General features: G+C 27.9%; 2 protein-coding genes across 5 annotated transcripts in view; one reads left to right on the top strand and one right to left on the bottom strand.

Annotated features, from left to right (window-relative positions):
• Positions 1 to 6,860, top strand: part of LOC106681486 (rhomboid-related protein 4) — a 15,135-nt gene extending 8,275 nt beyond the window's left edge. The window contains exons 5-7 of one of the 3 annotated variants that reach the window (XR_010843592.1): positions 846 to 919; positions 2,546 to 2,627; positions 6,721 to 6,860. The gene's annotated coding sequence lies outside the window, so the exon portion shown is untranslated. Of the gene's footprint in view, positions 1 to 845; positions 920 to 2,545; positions 2,628 to 4,792; positions 4,912 to 6,720 lie in introns of those variants that run through there. The other 2 variants (XR_010843594.1, XR_010843593.1) reach the window with 2 other exon arrangements.
• On the bottom strand, positions 6,699 to 21,193 carry gzl (godzilla E3 ubiquitin protein ligase). 2 transcript variants are annotated; one of them, XM_014421820.3, is made up of 11 exons: positions 21,044 to 21,193; positions 20,379 to 20,502; positions 20,144 to 20,302; positions 15,835 to 16,030; positions 15,658 to 15,760; positions 15,290 to 15,395; positions 15,005 to 15,179; positions 13,106 to 13,290; positions 9,818 to 9,962; positions 9,155 to 9,260; positions 6,699 to 6,835 (listed from the first exon to the last, which is right to left on the bottom strand). In XM_014421820.3, the coding sequence occupies exons 2-10, from the start codon at positions 20,391 to 20,393 to the stop codon at positions 9,169 to 9,171; spliced, it is 1,176 nt and encodes a 391-aa protein (XP_014277306.1). In that variant the 5' UTR covers positions 20,394 to 20,502; positions 21,044 to 21,193; the 3' UTR covers positions 6,699 to 6,835; positions 9,155 to 9,168. The 2 variants fall into 2 exon arrangements, with proteins under 2 accessions (XP_014277306.1, XP_066904045.1); XM_067047944.1 differs by lacking the exon at positions 20,379 to 20,502 and having other exon boundaries at positions 21,044 to 21,174.

Below are 21,193 nucleotides of genomic sequence, written 5' to 3'. Positions count from 1 at the left end.
GCAGATAGTCCAAACAGAAATAGTCCGATTGTTGGTAACGGTTTGTAACTGAAAAAATTTAATGTATACGATTGTAATATAGTTTGTAATGGTTAGGACAGGAACAGGTGGGGATGTGACCAATTGTATAAGATAAATAAAAGGTTAACAGAATACATAAACAAAAAAAGAAATAAAAATAATGCCTAATTTGATGAAGCCTTGAAAATTGAGACAAAAGGTTGGTTACCAATAAATAATTTTATTTACGATTTTTTAACATTTATTGACTTCCAACTGGACTAACTTCCCACAATGGAATATAAAAATAAATCTGTACCGCTACAATCCATGAAGGGTCAGTGGTGAAGTACTTTGTAAGGAAGTACTATTCCTAGACCAACAGTTGTGTAAAGAGATGATTTATTCAGAATCACACTCGACTGCTAGATTTTACCCCTATTAAGGATACCCACTTTATAAGTGTGGGTGGACCCCGAAGAGCTCCTGAACCCACAGGGTTAACTCACGGCTATAGTAACAGTATAAATAATTATCTGTCAGAGCCAGATTAGAACCTGGGTCCTTGGAGTTAGTAACACAGAGCCTTACTACTAAGCCACCACACTCCTCCCTATGGAATATATAATGCTTCATAGAGAATGTTAATTACTCAGATAATTGAAAATGATAAATCCTGCTGATTGGTTAATTCTGAATTATGGAGTTCACCTATTTTAGTCTAAAATTTATCTTATCTTCATAAATTATTATCTTATTTTATGAATTAATGATAGTATATATTTACATTGTAATAAAAATTTAGTATAAATTAATGATTTTTAGTAACATTTATTTTTAATCAGTGTTCCCACTTGGATGCTATGGTACCTGACCTAAGGATTGACTTTTTCTTTGTTACTGGAAGTTATGGAAAAAGGTAATGATTTGGAGTTTAATCATTTTTTGTATTCTGTAGCGTTAGATTATAAAACTTAGAAATTATTTTTTCAATTCCAGCTATATTTCTCTATCAGGTTATCAGTGGCCAATAATTTTTATTTCCATATCAATTTTTTTTTCATAAGATTCTAATATTTAATAGGTAAAGGTATCAATTTTAAAATGTTGTCAGATTTAATAACATAGTAGCCGTTGTTAAAAATAAAAAGTTGGTAATTCTCCGTGTAGGTAGCAGGTGTTGGGTCATCAAGAAGGTATTACAAAACAAAAGTCTGCTGAGAATCTTAAAAATTTTTAAGATTTCCAGAGAGTCATTATTCCAATAACTTTAATGCATTCATTAGTAAGTGCTGTAGATTCAGCCACAAAGAATAGATGGCAGAGATAGAATACATCACAATGGTAGGTGACATGTGGTGTTCTATGGTTATCAATCATATTTCATTCTTCATAACTTAATTTATTTTATTGGCCTTTTACCTCTTTTTTTTTTGCTATTTAATATATTCTCACAATAATATGTGAACCATTTTCAAGAAAAATGTCTTAATAAATTCAGGAATCAAACCTCTGTTTTGTAAAATATAACTCTACCTACTTCACCACAGTAATAATAACAATTAAGGGATATATATATAGCAATGAATAAGTAAACATTAAATTAAATTAATTTTGCTAAGTGGTCCCTTCTTCCATTGAGGGCTTAGCACTCCCTCCTCAGCTACTCTTCTTGCACCCATTGCTATGAGGTTTGCTTAAATATCTGGTTAAGTCTCAGTTTTCTCTTTTTCTTTTTGTCTCAACTTTTTCTTTGTGAAAAAGCTAAGGAAGTGGAAGTTCTTCTGCTTGCTCATATATATCGCTTCTACACTGTGAACAAGGCCCAACCACCTACTTTAGTCTCTTTCTCCGATAGACTCAGTGTCAGGAAAATTATACAGGTCTTTTATATCTTGGTTAATTCTTATCTTACTTATTTCCCTAAATTGTATTGAACTGTATATATCACAATTATTCTTTTTCCCATTTCCCTACTATCTTTCAACTTTTCCTTGTCAAAGATTGTCTGGATGGAGTTTCTTCTTGTTTCTTTTCCTCTGAAAAGGTTTCTGAGAACTTCCCTGAACTATTCCTCTTCCTTTTTAATATCATTTTCACCAATCTGATTGTGAATAGTCAATGGAGGTTCATATTCACTAAAGCACTTTTGTTCCTTTGTGAGACGGCCTACCACCAGGTTGATACACCAGATATTCTTCACCTCCCACAAAAGTGGAAAATAAAAAACTTATTAGTGTAGTTGTCAATAATAGAAAATTAAGAGATCAACAAAAACAAGAAACACTAAGCTAATCCTATCAAACAAAATTTTACTGAGGCAGATTTTTTTTTTATTTTGAACTATATAGAATTTAATTTTTTATCTTAACATTTTCCACTGAAAATCTTAAGATGAAGAATTCAAGATTATTTGCCAATTTATGATCAGTAACTTGGTAAAATATTGATCATAATTTGCTTGGAAGTAAAATTATAATTATTATCTTAATAAAATATATATTAGTAAAATTATTATTATTGTTGTTCTCTAATTTTTTTTCAGGCGCTGTACCAAAGGTTGTTGTTTGTTGGAAATATATATAATTTTAACAGTCTTGATATTGTATAGCATTCTTAAAACATCAGTAAGTTTTTAAAAGTTCAGGAGCTATTTCCTTCTTATCTAGATAAGAAAAATTTAAAATTTTTTGATTAAGACTGATATTTATGATTTAGAAATAATTAATTTATATGAATATTCATTGTTAAAACAATAATGTATTACAAAGGTATAGTAGTTACTAATGACAGTCAAAGAATGGAGTATTTAAAAAAGAAATATCTTTTATTTATTCATTTTATACATGCATTTTATGTTCAATTAATTCTTAAACTGATTAGTTATTGGTATTTAAAATTATTACTAATAAAGGAATACAAGAAGATAGTATTTTTTAAAATCAATTGATCTTCCTTGTTTTGTTTTTCTTCTTTTTTATTTTTGAATATTAGAGATGTTTTGTAATCTTTATTAACCTATCCACAAAAGCAAGTTGATAGAAAATTATACACTCTGCATTACACATTTGATGAGTAAAGATCAGACATCAATGTTTAACTTTCACTTCTTAAATTTATCTTCTTCATTTGACTTTTGATTATTATTATCTATTCAACAATTGGAATCATAAATAATGTATTTTTATAGCAAAAGTTTCTATTAAAAAAACAATTAGGGACATGTCTTTAATTTTTCTGTCATTTGTATTGTTGAGAGTTATTCTAATAGCGCGCATTCATAAAATAATTAGACTCTTTAAATAGAATATTAGACTTCTAAAGTAATAAATATTGTAAATATTATCAATAAAGATATTTTTGTTATATGTTTGCTATTTTTCCTTAACTTTGATGTTTTTATGATTTTAAGATAATTGAATGTAATTCTCTAATTGGGTATTACATTAAATTGTCTTATTCTATCAATTGGCACTCACCTAGGAAGAAAATTCATAATATATTCTAATTTAAAAAGCATATATATATATATATATATATATATAGTCCTAGTCGATACAGTGAAGGAAGCTTTCTTGAACACAGAGAAAAATTAAAAATGCTGAAGTAGAAAAACTGCTCTTACAAGCTCAAAGATCCACAACAAAGCAATGGAATACTAAGTAGAAGAGAATAAAAGAAGTAGAAACATTATCTATCAATGGGATTGTAATGATATTAAATCTTGCTGTAACAAGAGACAAAGAACTGCTTAGTGGAAGATAATCAACAAGTAGTTAGAGAAAAGAAGATAATCTGGAAGCAGCATCTCGAAAGTGGCGATGAATCCAAATATGAAATCAATAAAAAGAAGTTAAAAAAATAAGTAAAAGAAGAGCTGGGAAAGCTTAGGCAGAAAGCTCGAAGAAGCACAATAGTACCTGGAGCTATTCTACAGAGTACTGGTACATGAGAGGAGAAAATCCTTGGGTAATTTAATTTATCAAAGGTAAAGAGGAGGCCGTTCTCAGAAACAAGGAGAAATCGTGGAGAGAACAGTTGGAGTTATACCAAGGTAAAGACAATTACATTGCTGAAGATGAGCTAGAGAATGTGATAGTGATAATGAAGCTTGAAAAATATTAGGACAAGACTAAAAAACACCGGAAATACTAAAATACATGGCGGAGATAGAAGAAAATAAATACTACTTTATCTCCTAAATCTGATATGGAAGAAAAATAAGAGATTGGGAAGTTGCCACTTTAATATCTATATTCAAATAAGGGGGATAAAACAGATTGTCGAAAACACCAAGGCACATCACTTATCATCATCCCAAGTAGAATATATTTTAAGATCCTGGAGAAAAGATAAAGGCAAAAAGTTGAGCTACAACTTCAAAAAGAACAAAATGGGTTTAGATAAAACAGGAGCATGCAAGTCCTAATCTTCACTTTGAGATAGATCACTGCAAAAGTAATCAAAAAAAGGTAAGGAGCTGGGTGTGTGCTTCATGGCTCTCATACAAGCATTCAATAGAATTAAACAGGACTTCTGTAAGATCCTGACTCATAAAATAGGAAACTATTTCCCGTTGGTTTCCTTATTTTTAAAAATTTTGTGTGACTCTGTTCAGAAGCCTTGATTTATCTTTAGGTGATAAAAATAAAGCTTTCCACGTCCATATTTGAAGTATGCACATTGCTGAAGGGTCTAACTTCCTAAAATTTTACATTGAAATATTTAAAATTTATCTTTTAGTAGAGGTTTCATTCATTGTATCTGCAATTTTTTTTTTTTTTGACAACAGGTACTCAGTGTTAAGGAAATTATAGAAGTAGTACATAAATGTTGGAAGTTAGTGAAACTGCCCTAGCCCTTAGGCTGTATCAATGTCATCAGTTTGTATTCACTTGAAGGTTATCAATAAATATTTAAAAATTATTGTTTCTTCCTGATTTTAGATTGTATCATGATACAACAAAACATGAAGAGGAACCTTTCTTATTCACGTATTGATGTGAAGATGGCTAGATACACCACACCTTTTAAATAATCATGATAAACCCAAGATATTTATCTAATTTCTCTTTAAATGTTCAACCTATCTAAAATTTTAATTGGTTTGAAATTAAAGCACAAGAATAAATCATACTGATGAAATCCAACCCTTAAGTTTGTGAATGTATGCATTAAAAATCTTATTTAAAAAAAAAAAAAATAATTTAATGTATTAAATTTATTTTAGTTATATTTGTTTAAATTATAGACAAGATTATTTCCCCAATTTTAATTTACAAAAAAAAATTGAAAAAATAAAACAAAAATAAATGTTTATGAATTAAAATTGGTGAAATAATCTTGCTTATGATCATAAAAAAAAAATCCTCAATGACCAATCTTAGGATAATGGAGGCCACACAGTATTGCATGAATATAAATCCAATGAACATAAAATTATCAGCATATTGTACATACATGATTTCAATCAGAAGTAACTACATGTTGGTAACACTGCCATAATGTCTAAAACTGAAAACAGAACAGCAAATAGGTTTAATTATTATTGAAAATGAAGAAATATAAAGGTTTCAAGCTTTCATTCAATAGTAGGATTGAATAAGTATAACATATAATTAATTGACATTCTAAAGCTACAAGGCAACCTATGAATATTCTTTCTTCATTGAGGCATAACCTTGCACTATATATAGTAATGTTTTTGATATGTGAATTAGGATTGTTCATATATAATAATTTGAGAGAAAAAAAAGTTTCATTCTATTTTTTGTTTATTTTTAATTAATTTTCATACACCATTTAAAGTTGAAATATAAAATATTCTGATTAAATGTTTAACACAAATTCTCCCCACTACATTACATCGGGCCCTTATAAAAGAATGGTTAAAAGTACCATTAAAACACAATTATAAAATCTAATCATAATTTGATCTACATTGTTAGCCAATAGCCCACATTTATCACAGTAATATATAATTAATAATATAAACGCATCATTAGCAAGAGAACTTCTACATTTCTTCAAAAAAGAAGTTGAGGTATTCGATATTTTGAAACAGTTCAAAACATCTGATAAAAGTAAAAAATAAAAATTCTATGATCTAAACCTCAAAGACTTTAATGATATTAAAAATCGAATACTCCAATTAAACAGTAGGATTTATTTACAATTATTTTACATGGTAACTATTAAATCTAAAACAATTCTCTTGCTGGACAGTTAAAACTTTTTACAGAGTTAAGTAATTTTTTTTAAAAATAAATAAAATCTATAAACAAATTTTACAATAACTTATTCTTAACATAAACTAAAGTATTAGTAAATTGGAATAAGTGTTAAAACTAATATAAAATTAGTATAATTTATAAGTGATACAATATGCTTTTCAGATAACCTTTTCAATACTTCGACAAAAATAGATGATATATATAACAAAATATATCTAAAAGAAAATATCCCCTAACTTATCAATAACATTTTTTTTTTCAAGGCTTAAGCCCAATAAAGGAACTGAAAAGTCGCTAAATGCTTATGATGAATTGTTAAAAACAGAACATATACAGATATAATCATCCGTACCACACAACTAACCAGTTTCCACTTTCGTAAAATTATTATCAGACTTACACAAGGATACTTGAAAAATGTTATAAATATATACAAAAGATATGTATATACATATATTATTGGTATTTCTTTTTTTTTTTTTTTTAGGTCTTTCAAGGACGGGCAGTAAAGAATTTGATTCAAATGTTGACAGAAATATTACAAGCCTCACCTTCTATGTGGTCGGTACGTACAAGAGCAATGACCTTCTGTGAATTTGTGCCTGAAATTTCAGTAAATGAAGCATGATTATTGAATGAATACATTGAAAAACTTCATAAATTATTACAAGAGAACCATATATCATTTATAAATCCCTACTTTTTATCTTGTCATATTATAGTTAACTCCATTAACTAGCAAGGAATGGAAACAAACATTCATCAAAACCATCAGACACAGAATAGTTGAAATGCTCAATTACTAAGACAAAAATATTATTGCATAGAAAATTAATTTCACCTAGATGATCCCACATGATGAAGTAAAAACTTGACAGTACTGGCACACCACAATACAACTCAACACTATAATTTCAATTTTGAAAAACTGGAAATATTAGATAGTGAAAAAATCTTAGAGGTAGTATACATAACTAAGAATATTAAGACAATAAAAATGGACACAATGCAAATATTTCACATGGAATTAAATTAAAATAATTATAACAATGCGAATAATTATATTAACAATATAGTGGAATAAAAATAACTTATAAAAACAATTTAAAAAAACTATAAATAATATGGAACAATTATTTTGATTAATTAGTAAATAAACACAATTAATTTTAGAAGAAAATACAAATGAAAGTAATTATGTCTGAAATAAGATGAACAATGTTAACAATAGGGAAAGATATTTTAGAATTACTATTTAATAACTTTAGCAAAAGCACAGAGTCATTGTATTATAATTCAAACAGTCATGGTGCAAGTAATATATTTTATTTTGTAACTAATAATTTTAAATGTAAGGAGAAATAATTGACATTGAGAAAAACATTGACTTTGAAGACTTATATAACACTGCAATATAATAAGAAGGAAAAAAGCACATTAATTTTTAATTTAATAAACAAATTAATTTATTCTATTATATCATTTTAAAATTTTAATGATATTAACTGAAATAATTTGCATTAAATTATTTATTTTGAGTTGAGAGGATGGGGATCAATCCCCAAATCATCAAATGAAATGACAAACTATTTTGTAGACAAATATATTGTTGATTTGGAGGTCTAACTGCCACCATTTGTCAATAATCGACAATCAACTTCCAACTCAATTGAAGAATAATAATATTAATTTAAAATTAGAACAGCATCTCTTTTTACCGAAGCTCAGCAGTATCTCTTATTGGTTTGTAAAATAAGTTTGTAGCATTTCTCAATATTTCAATCTAAATCTCTTTGTGTTTATAAAATCATGTTTACATGGTCAATAATTTTTACATATTCTAAAAAAGGATTAGTTAAGGTGCTTTTATGCATCAGTTTCAACCGAGATTACTTTTCTTTAAGTGGTATTCTCTTGCTCAAAATGGAAGAGAAAAAAGTTCATTATCATCATTTAATGATTATTTATTTCCGAAAAGGAAAATCCACTGCACAGACAGTTAACAAAATTAGCAGTATGTATGGCGATCATGCCTAAGGAAAAGCACAAGTGGTTTGCTTGGTTCAGAACCAGAAATTTTGACTTGGAAGACGCAAAGCATTCAGGTCATCCTTCAACTGTTGATGAGCAAATTCAAGCATTGGTCACAGACAACCCTCACTGTACGACACAGGATACCGCAGAAACGCTTAACATATCTCATGCAAGTGTCTCAAATCATTTAGGGGCAGCAGAATATGTTTTTCGATGTGGTTTTTGGTTTCCTCACAATTTGACAGAGAATTTATTGGACCGCATATCCATTAGCGATTCCCTCCTGAAATGCAATGTTAATGAACCATTTTTTAAAAGGCTGATAACTGGGGATAAAGGTGGGTCCTGTACAATAATATTATGAGGAAAAAGCCCTGGGGAAAACTAGAAAAAAAAAGTTCTGGAAGGACAGAATTAAAAAATTACCTGAAAGATGGCAACATGTAATAGATCAAAATGGGTCATATATAAATGATTGAAAATATTTACAAGAATTCGAATTTTTTATTGAAATCACCAGTAAAATACGCTACGAACTTATTTTACAACCCAATATTATCATGTCTTATTTTATATCTCTCTAGCAAAAATAGTGACACTTTTCCTTAAAAAAGATTTTGCACTATCAATTCTCCTGGTGTAGCATTATCACAAAACAAAGAAACAGCTACTTGACTATAGCAATGATAGAAATTTTAGTTGGAATTGCTTCTCCAAGTAGCAGTACAAAGACCAGGTCAATCATAATGGTTATCGATTTAGTTTTTCTTTATGTCCTCAACAATGAGATTTTTCACAAGTGTCATTATTTTTTAATGCTGGGGTGCAAAGTCATTTTTTATAATAAAATCTATACTTTTAAATGCATTAAGAAAAAATTATCATACTTAAAAGCCAATCCTCAAATAACTACTTCATTTCTCTCTCCAGTGACATTTTCACGACTTCCTAGAAGAGCATTTCGTGAGGGCGATCTTCCTTGAGAGTTTTGTTCTGAAAAAAAAAAAAAAACACATTTAATTTATCAATTGAATTTTTAAACTTCAACAACAAAATATGCTCTGAGAAAAGATCTTGGTATTAATAAACAATTCAAAATGATAACACTAAGCAATCCATTGTAATTCCTCACCCACAACTAAGCTGAACTTTTATACCTCTTTTAAATGTCAAAAAAAGTTTAAAGGCATACTTTCTTAACAACTCCAATAGTTTTTTCTTTTCGAATTCTTAACTGAAATAATTGTACATAAATATAAATTATTTAGCATTGAATTCAAAATGCTAAGTTTAGACCAAGTCCACTCCACATGAGAGCAGCAGTTCGGTTATTTTACAAAAACCCAAGTTGTATTGAACTAAAATGTAATAAAAAGCTATGACTAGGGCAAAATATTTGCATGGGTCATCTAGTTGCATAAATAATTATCATGTTTTCACATCATTTAAGGCAATATAAAATTATTTAGGGCACTGCTTGTGGCTTTATAGATTTCTTCATAACACAATATCTAATGAATGATCATTGTTTAAAATAATTAATTTCAAACCATTTCTCGAGTGCTGTCCCATTCTGTCCCTGCTAATGTCAGAGGAGCTTGACTGAGGAATAGTACTAGAGGATGAAGAATCATCTTGCTCATCACTATTATTTATAGATGAACGTGCTCGGTTCACAATAGCTACTGAAAACACCTGCAGAAAAAAGAGAACTTCATCAATAATAGCAATATAAATTTTCAAAAATATTAATATAATAAAGAAAAAATAAATAAAATATTACTCTTCAATTATATAATTATTTAATTGAAGAGTAATATTTCCTTTTTACTGCTCCTAGCTTAATGTTTTTAAGAACACAAAATACTTTCTTTTTGATCACAAATAATTTAAATTTAATATCATAATTATGTCAATCAAATAACTGAACCATGATCATTTTCTGACCTCTTACAAGTGAGGTTAATTATTTTCTAGCATAAGTAATATTATCTTTCCATGCAGTACAAAGGAGTTAGACAACACAGATCCTCTTAAGTAAATAATGTTAATATGAAAGCATTTCACCATTGGCATAAGCCATTCCGATACTTTTTTTATGTTAATAGTCAGTTTAAAAAAAATAAAATAACTAACTAATGAAAATATTTCGCAGTGGCTTAAAAATGAAAATATTATCTTATTATTTACTCCCTTTATTTTTATGAAGAATTCACTCCATTTTTCATAATTCAAACTCACAATGAAATGAAAAGTGTTCTACCCACATGTGGTGTACATGATACAGTAACCAAACAAAACTGCAAAGTAACAGCAGAACCCCCTTGTTAAAGAAGGCTCAACAAATTGTTCTACTCCATACCGTTCCCAACATTTCCTAAATTGAGTTATCAGCCAGATATTCATTTACACATCCACTCAAATGGAAGTATTTTTTTATTTTTTATACTAGTATTATCTCTTATAATTTTCACTACCATTTTTTTTAAAAAAACAATAAAATTTAGTTTGGGTTGGGTCATATGTTCTTTAAAGGGATTGGATATTATATGTGAATTCCATTATTTTAAAAAAATTATCATTTGTTTAAAAAATGGCTAAAATCTTTCTGAAAACAAGCACCCAAGTCCAAATATAACCAATTCTGTTAAAACCAATCAATATGACCCTAAAAAAATTCAATAGGCCTTTCAATAAATGTTCATTTCTACTTCAAATTAATTAATGAAAGTTTTAGTTAACACATTAAAGTGGGTACCCACACTTTTTTAAATGAAACTACATTGTTAGATAGCAGCTATTTTGCTCTTTTGATTAGTTCTTCACTTTTAATTAATATTAAAAAAAAAAATGTTCTAATGATTATTGTTTAATGGTTTCTGATAATATCCATACTCTCAAGATTAATAAATTGGAAGTTTAGAGATAGGCCACGGATTTCAATGGTGTATAAACACAACTGTGTTGTATTTAACTGCAGTATCTACTCTTCCAAATATCTGTCACATGTGCCCAGCATCAAACCAGTTTGCCACTTCTTTACAGGAAAGATCCATGGGTTTTAACAAAAAACAAAGCTATGTTTCTAAAACAAGTTAATAAAACTAAATATAAAGATATGTTAATAAAACTGGTACCATGATTTTATTAATTTCATGAAATCTAACCAAACTAAAAGATGTTTAAAAACTAAAAAAAAAATCAGTATGAGTTCAATTGAACTAAGAAAAACTACCTCACATTGCATAAGAGATATAACAAAAAAAGGACAACTAATAAAACTTAAGCAGTTAGTACCAGGTTCAACCAGCTAAACTAAAAGACATTAAAAAAACTCTTAAGATAAACTACCTCAAGAGATACAAGGATATTATGTCACAATGAACAAAAATACTATGATAAAAATTGGCCCTGAACCATAAAAAAAATTAAGAAGAGAATCTGCGTGAAAGTGTAACCAATAACAATAAATATTAATGATGTTCTGAAAATCATCAATCAAAGATATTTAATCATAAAAGTGTTTCGTTTAGTATAAATAATTATTAAAAATCAATTTCAAGAAATCATTTTTAGAATTTGATGGGTGCAGTTTTAGTTACTAAGATAGCCCACCAAATTTTATTTTATAAATAACAAATTAACTTTTAAAATAATGTATCAAATTAGTTGCACATTTAATTTAAATATACATCGGTATCCAAATAAAAAAAATTTCAAACTTGGAAATGCTTTATTTCCACAGAAAATTGTGTTTTCAATCTTCAGAAAAATTTTGGAAAGTGGCCCTGTCCATGTTTGTAATTAGGCTTCTCATGCATAATTATTTATTTAATCATAGTTTGCGTAATTAGTACATCTGGCAAAAAAAGTTTTGATTTTATTTTGAATTGGGCATAGCCCAAAGGTAATACTACAAGCTGGGGTGGTATTACAGACTGTCCACAAGTTAGTATAGCGATGTAATAAAGAAACTTCAGTCAATGGAGTAATCTATGGAATACATAAAAAATGAAACTTTTTTTGTCAGGTTAATACAAAGCACTGATACGTAGAAAGGCAAATATTTTAATTTGGTCATTAGTTACTTCTCAATGAAGTTGATAGAATTTTGCAGAACGACGATAAAAAGGCATATATTGTTTGTATAATTAAATACTTTACTAAAACTATGAAAAATATTTCAAAAAATAGATAATATTTATTCATGGCAATACTGATGCCTTATTTGAAAATGTAAAAATTGAATAAATATTTTGTTTTTCAAAACTCAAATCACATCATTTCATTTATATTTTTAAAATTAAGAAAGAGCATTCAATATTTTTTAATTCAAAATAATTCTGATAATTTACTTACTAATGAAAAAAAAAAAATTTTCATTTAAGTTTTTAATATTAAGATGAACATTAAATATTTGTATATTGTATACCTAATCCATCATTAATTGAACAAGAGAACAAATTTTTGACTTTTTTATCAGATATATAAAAATGATACTTGGAGATTATCACCTGCTCTTTCAAATGCCAATGAATTTTTTGAGCTGCAATAAATTGTTTTAAAGTTATATTACTTTTTAATTATTCAGATTTGTGCTTGGAATGTGCAAAAGCATGTGATGGGGAGTGTACATTACCATTACTCTTTTGAGGAGTACAATGAATTCAACAATCATTCAGGTGCACTGCCATTCCTCAATCTTTTGATTTGAATAATAAAGGACAAAACAGCAAATGGCTCAATAATACAAATCACATAGCAGCTGCTTAAACCTAATCCTCTCAAAGTATATAGAATCATTTAAGAAGAAATAACAAATTTTCTTTTAATTCTACCCTTGTAAAAGTTCCAGAATGTGTTTGCTGAGCAGTACGAAGGAGAGGAGTTTGATCATCATCCTCACTTGCTGAGTCAGTGTCACTGGGTGCTCTTTCACCAGCAGCAAACACTTTCCTCTTGCACATAGGGCAAACACGTCTGTTACGAGTAAGCCATGGGTCAATACATTTACAATGATAAGCTGAAACATTTAAAAGAAAAAGATCGGAAAAAGGAATAAAATAATGTCACAAAGTTTGTCAAAATCTACCCACAAAGCTAAACCAAAAAAATAAACAAATAATAAATGTTGGGCCAATATTAGTAAAAATATAAGAACAATGTTTGTATTGAATCTTAAGCAAAGTTGTGTGAGTGGACAAACCATATATTATTTGCTAATATAATAAATATTTAATTTAAATAATAATAAATAGCGTAATTATTTCCAGCATTTCTAATAGGAATTTTATTATTGAAATAAAATTATAACATAAAACAATATAACCTTTTAGCTCTGTTTAGTGTGTATCAGATGTTATTTAAATCAATCTCTGGAGAATTTTCATTTACATATTAGTTAGAACACAGAAACACTATAAAGTATAAAATGTTATACTTTAGATTCTAATTATTTGTTTTGAACTAGGTCTATTTATGTCAACTGTAACTACAGTTGTCAAATTTTATCTCTAAAATATTTAGTTTGATTTTGTTTTCACTAACTTTCTAAGAAAGTTCTCAAATAATTGAGCCTAATAAAATTATAGGTAAATTTCTTAAGAAGATAACAATTGAAACTTATATAAGTTGTAGATATTATATAGAAATTTCCAAAAATATACGCTTCTAAAATAAGAGGAGAAAAAATACTTAATATTTTAGTTATCATTGAATATGGGATTTCCAAAATGGGGCGAAATCATAAATTGATCCCAAGATAGATTGCTAAAATATAATAGTTCTTGGATAATGTTTGTACCAATCATCAATTGTTACAATTACCGTATTTTGAGAACTTTTGTACAATAATGTAATATGCAGCATTATGAATAATGTAATTCCCTGAGTATACACCACTTCAACTTGTTATACAAAATTAAAATATTTACCACTGATTGCGATGAGATAACTCATAGTTTGCGTTCTTACTAAAGACTTCAACTATGAGTTATCTAGTGTTTTCCCTTAACTTGCCCTAACCTTATATTCATCCTTTATTCTTAGAAAAGATATAGAAAATTAAACCCTTAAAGACTAGTTAAATATTGAAAATATATAAGAATTTTATCATAGCTGGAATATGGAAAGTACAAAAACTATGAGATAACTTATAGTTGCCATAGTCAGCAAAAACCCATACTATGAGTTATCTTCTCTAGAGTCAACTAGTTACAATTTATTTATCCTCCCAAACATAAAAAATATCAATCTAATTTATGTCTGATTGTTCTTTGATCATGAATGCCCTGTTCTTTGGGCTTCTAACTCTTTGCATATGACTTACTGGAGACCTAACTCTTTCATCACTAATTCATTCAGTTAATGTCTATTACATGCATAATTTTGCACTATGTATATAGTTATTTTTAATTTACATGAATATTTTAAATTTGAAATAAAATATTTTCACTTCTATAAATTTAAATCAATACCAAACTAGTCATTAAATCCGCAACACATGTTGTAGCTTACAAATTACAAAACAAAATTTACTTTTATTGAATATAAAATATAAGAAAAGATTTTTAAGGGAGAATACAACTTAAATCTAATGTCTATCTTTACTTCACTTTTTCTTCAACTCTTATTTTATATTATGCAAATAAACTAATACAAATTTAACAGAAACCCTCAGTCAATAAATATTTGGAAACTCCTAATCATAATGAATAACATTTTTTTTCAAAACGTACCATGTGAACATGGAAGGATTCTTAGTTTTTCTCCCTCCACATAGTCATCAAGACAAATGGCACAAGTTTCATAAGGATCTCCTTTTCTAAATTTTGCAGTAGGAATTTTACGTAATGAGGAATTAGGCAATCTTCTTTTTCGAGCTCTCCGTTGGTCTTTAATGCACTTAACAATCTACAAAATAAAATCATAGTAGGAAAAAAAAAGGAATTTAATAAAAAAAATTTTAAGACAAAGAGAAAATTAAGATAGACGTAAAAAATCAGTAAAACGAATATACTTACTAAAAATCCTAACATTGTAATCAAACAAAGTGAGATCACTATAAGAAATGGAATCAACATTGTGCTGAAGTCAAATGTAGGATCCTCTGATATCATGATAAAAAATCTGAAATATTATGTGGTTTCCTATCAGTAATACATATTACAAGCATAATATTTTCCTAAAAAGGAACATTATTTTTTTATAGAATTATGAACATCAATAATTCTTTAATAATATTGATTAGTATAACTAGCATGTTATTAAACACAATTAATATTCAATATGGGAATCCCCAGATGAAATATATTTTGCCATTGTTATACAAGAAGGTTCAACTGTGTCATTCATTAAATTAAAAAACAAACTGTAAAATAATCTGAATTACCCTTTGTCATATAAATATTTATCCTTGATTAAAAGACCGGTCCTCTTCCCTATAAACACCGATGGTATATAAACTCTTTCTGGATGAGTCGCCTGCATTTTTACTGTAATACATTACATAAAGAATAAATGAATATTTATAGACAAAAAAACTATTTAATAGTGGATCAAAGCATACCTAATTCATTAGATTCATTGTTATAGACAACTGCTAAATCAAATTTTGCATTTTGGGCAGCCAGAACTTTGTCTTCATACGTACAATTTGATCGTCTTATAAGAACAGCCCAGTGTTTTGTGAAATTAGTAACATTGCGTGGAGGAGGTTCGATTGGTGAACATGCATCTTCTGGACTAGCCAGCACTAAAAATGCCTGACAAAAAACAAAACATTTAATGAATAAATTAACACAATATAATTGGTCAGAGACCGTACAAATAGTTTAAATAAATAAAAATATAACTAATTTAGAAAAATTAAACAATATATATCAAGTTAATCAAAAGCAAATTTCAAAATATTTCAGCATTGATATTTGATCATGATTGTTCAATAAGATAACAAATGGGTGTAAGAAACGGCCGTGTTTGAATAGTGATCACATTGGTGAGACTTAAAATACAGTGATACTAAACTGCAGAATAGGTGATTAGAAATATACATACCTGGATTTAATTTCGTTATTTCTAATCACCAATTCTGCACTTCTGAATATACTAATGTATGTGGTGGAAATGGTTTGTTCTCTATCACTGTCTTCTAAGTCTCTTAAATTTTAAGTTGATTTCTAATTGTTTATTCTATTATAAGGAATAAAGTTACCTTTATTAATTTATTACAGAGCTTGTAATGGCCTCCAAGGGACCAGGCATATAAGGTCACTACAACCAATCTTCATTATAACCAATCACTACAAACATCATGTAAATGTGAAATAGTCATAGATACTGATTTTAGTTTCCCAATTCGAAATCTACTCCACATATAGAAGATATCTCAAAACAAGCTGTTTTCTAAAATTGTTTTTAATCTTCATATTCTTTAGTCCATTGTCTGAAGGACCAATGACCTATTCAGCGATAAAAATATAACCTATATAAATTTAGTAATGATCAGGTGTAAGTTTCTCGAATTGTGTTCAAACCATGGATAACCAGTGGTCAGATGTTGCTGCAGCTTCACCGCTAAGTTTTTAAAACCAATGTTATATCTAGAAAAAAATCATTGAATCCAACCACTAAATATTTCTTCTTCTGGAGATTGTCTAACATCATCTTCACTTTTCAGGAATCCTCCTTTTCAACAAAATTTCAAATCAAGGCAATATGTTTCTACATTGGTAAAGTACCGAACATGGTAAAGTAACTTTTGTTCAATTCTTTGGCCAAGCTGATGTTAGTCTTCACTACTTTCATGAAGGAATTAAATGTGAAACTTCTCCTTCAAAGTGAAAGCTTTTTTATTAGAAATAATGCATCTCAAAAACATGGATTTAAGGTAAATGAAACATTAATTCTGAGAAAAATTAGGGTTGTTCATGAGGTTTTCTTATAGATTCCTGGAATAATGTCTATAAAACCAACAATGTTTAGTCCAGTGGGTCATCATAATGAGTTGTTTCAGCTGATCAGTTTTATAAAGGTGGTTGCAACAATCGTTCCTAAATACACTAGCAAGGCTCTGAAAATCACGGGTCCGAAAATATCTAACCAATAAGTTCTTATATCCGAGGGCGTTGTAAATTATATCCAGTATACTACTATTGATACAAAAAAACAAACGAGAATTATGAATAAATCATATAACTAAAAAGGTATAGAAATTGTTCACAATAGATCAAAATAGCAGGGAGTAAATAGTAGAGAAATAAATCTATATAGAGGGATAAATGTACCATACACAAAGAATCTTAGTTATAAAAATATTTAAAAAAAAATTAAAATGATATTCTCCAAAATTATTGTCTTAAATATCTTAGATCACGTAACCTCAAGAAATTAATTTTTTTTTGTTACAATAAAAGTTGAAATAAAAATTATGGTCTATATTAACTATAGCTCATACTTTCTCAACTCCTGAACTTCAGAATAGAAGATACAGTATAAGTTGTTTTTTTTTTTCATTTTTAAGTAATTTCTATATGAATTATGAAAAACACCTATTTTGCTAAAAAAAATTACCAATAAGTATTAATTTCTAAGTCTTCAGGTGAAAACTTTCTCCCATAAAAGGGCTTGAGGTGGAAAGTTATGTTTTTGTTTTTAGCAGCTTACTTTAAGTTTTTTTTTGGGGGGGGGGGGGAGGGTTGCTGAACAAGAATCTGAGGTTGTCCATCAGATTTTTTGTAAGCAGACATGAGAGATCATTAAAAAATAGTTTTTAGGCTAAGTATGGTTTTAAAGTAAGGTCAAAATAAAGATGAGAAAATTATATAAAATTGATGTTCTTGTAATTAGTTTTGTATAATGTATGATTTAGGTAGAATGGAGCTTTTAAATGTAGATGAAAATCAAACTTTCGGAAATTAGCAAAAATATATTTTTTTACAGCATTTAAGATTACTCGATATATTCTAAAACTCAATAATAATACAAATATTCTAAAACCTACTTTACATATAACATGAAGTACATAATTTAAGAGTAAATAGGATCGTAGTCCGAAGAGTTGTAGAGAAGGAGTGTGTCTATTTTATTGATCTGTAATGTTTCAGACTACATTGTCATTATCAAATGGTAATCTAAATATTAAGTATATTTTAGTAATGATTAGGAGTTGTATACAACTGTACCAATAAATATAATTATTAAAGGAATTGTCAGTTACTTAAAAGGACAGAGCAGCACTTGTATCTTGGTGTAACTATTGATTTACTAAAAACAATTACATTTTTTTTTAAATCTATGCATTTTTTGGAAACCAGGCCTCATTGAACAAAAAAGAGATCAGCAGAAACTTTAAGAGAAGTCCTGAAAATTCACTCATTTATGTTTTTTTAAGGTTCAGATAACAAATTTCAACTTTGTGACCTCAAATTTTTCAGAAGTATACAAAAACTAATTTTTTTTTTCTTTTGTTTTGCTTATAACTTGAAAATGATGTATTTTGATTGTAATGATTGTTTTATTTAATCATAAAAACTGAAATAACAAGAGTCAAAAACATGATGTGAAATGTAGTCCAGTTAACCATAGGTCCAAGAAATTTGAGGTCACAAAGCTAAAATTCATATAAAACACAATTGAGAAATTGTTAGAACCAAGTTTCTAGATCTCTTACTGATGCCCACTTGACTAGAATACATTCCATAATAATTTTGACTCGTACTCATTTAAAAACAAAGTAATTTAACAAAAAAAAAAATCAAGAGAAAAAACTTTTCTCTGCTCTAATTTCAGTATAAAATAATGCATAGAAAAATACATGGTTTTCAAGTTAAAAGAAAAAAAATAATGATTTTGTTTTATTAAATACCATAAGAGAAAATTTGATGTCACTAAGTTGAAATTCATAACCAGCACCCTAAAGAAGATAAATTATCAAATTTTCCATTAAGATATCTTCCTGGCTATCATTTCAAAAAACATATTTTTTTTTAGATAACTTCAGTTCCATATTTAACATCCCTAAAAACATAAAGTTAAGCACTAAAACAACTACTAATTAAACCAGAACTTTCCACTTAAAGAAGTTTAGAACCACATCTGAATGATCAATATGACTGGTTCAACTAAATCAAAACCTTAAAGAATCATCAAAAACAAATCAGTGTTTTAGGAACAATTCCTTAGAAACAAGGGTAAACAACAAAACATTTTTTAAATAGCCAGTCGCAATTATCTGTGATGTGGCTTCAATGGCAACTTGAAAAGAAATATATATCCTAGTAAGTCCATGCAGAAATAACAGCTTACTGGCTTACAAGCTTGTTTTACAAAAAATTAAATCACAGAGTGAATGTTCTCTAATCAAATAATAAGTCACTGATATTTTTAAAACTTTAATTATATTTACATTCTTCCAGGCATAAAATAATAATAAACAGCAAATCATTCTAATATTTTGCATACTCAAATAACATATTCTAAAGGTATCATAAACAAACAATGAGGAGTCTTGTGTTAACAAAGCGAAATCAATTAATAATTACCAGAAAAATGCTAACTATCTTTGAACATAGGACAAATCTTACCTTAACAACTTTAAAAGTTAATTATTGTTAGTATGAAAGGTAAAATAACTGCTCCTGACAAAAAAAATAAATATTTATTCCCCACTCATTAAGTTATAAGCTACTCATTAATAATAAGCCATTTACAAATGATTAATAAAATTTAGATATTTTTAAAAAATAAACTAATGTAATAATAAATACTTCAAAGAAAGAAAAATGGTGCAATCAAATAAAACATTATAAATCTATTATACCCTGGTCTAGTATAAATAAGAAAGATATCACTTAATAACAAAGTTAATTAAGACATACAGAAATTCCTTTGGGCGGGATTGTTTCTCCAAATGCCGCTGTCATGTCTGGGAAATCTAAAACAGGTCTGATTTCATGGCGCAAGTAAACTTGAAGATCAGCCTTCACAACTTGTAGAACAAAAAGTAGCATCAGCTCTAAATAAGTAGACATTATGCACTGTAATAATCAATGAATAGATCAATGAAGGTAAAAAAAAAAGCTATAATGATATAAAAAATAACAACACAATTACCTCCAATGATTCCATGACTTAAGTATGTTATGAGACTTACAACTTCTGGTAAATTTAGAGAATACTTTAGAGCCTCTGAGGACCCATAAGGCCCAAAACAACTTTAGATATCTTTCTACATGGCCTAAATTAAATAATATGATTAATTTTTAATAAGTTTTGATTTTAATTATAATCAATAAAAAAATTTGAATCTATTTTCAACACCAAATGGAATATATTTTTAGAAACTAATATGTTCAAAATGTAAAATCTACTAGTTGTACCCGATATTAGGAGATTTACATTCATTTAAAGGAGTGAATCGAAAATTATCACATTAAATGCCTTAATATATTTAATTTATACAATAAAATCCGGAAACAAGGCCAAAACATCACTTTAACAGACTCTAAACAAATAAAACAATTATCTTTAATTGCAATTCTTCCAAAATATTTCGACATAAATGTCACAATTCACAATATTTTTAATTATGTACATCAATTAATTTTATTAGGAATATAACCACTAACACAAAAGATACATTTTTCAGATTGGAAAAGACCTGTTATCAATATATTTTTTTTGTAGATGCAGGTGACAAACAGTACGTCACAATCTTGTCAAAATGAAACCAACATAAAATAATGACATGCATTAGGAAACTTCTATGTTTTACTCACAATAGCAACATAGAGAAAATAATGAAAACGTAGAAGATTAATTGTAACAAAACTCCTCTAAATCAAAACGAACAATTCCATCAAATGTTAATAAGACACCATAGATAAAGATGGTTTACTAAGCAGTGTTGCAACTCTGAGTCAAACTAC

The sequence above is a fragment of the Halyomorpha halys genome, unplaced genomic scaffold, assembly GCF_000696795.3.
Source record: "Halyomorpha halys isolate HHAL.00 unplaced genomic scaffold, Hhal_1.1 Scaffold343.1, whole genome shotgun sequence".
Classification (NCBI taxonomy): Eukaryota; Metazoa; Arthropoda; class Insecta; order Hemiptera; family Pentatomidae; genus Halyomorpha; species Halyomorpha halys.
Note: the sequence above shows the minus strand (reverse complement) of the source record. Positions and strands in the feature narration are given on the sequence as shown.

Bases quoted from the DNA above. Each gene is read 5' to 3' on its own strand.
- gzl (XM_014421820.3), bottom strand. The intron at 16,031-20,143 runs GTATGTCTTAAT...GTTTTTTGTCAG, and splicing joins TCCCGCCCAAAGGAATTTCT to GCATTTTTAGTGCTGGCTAG. The intron at 9,261-9,817 runs GTTTGAAATTAA...TTTTTTTTTCAG, and splicing joins GGGACAGCACTCGAGAAATG to AACAAAACTCTCAAGGAAGA.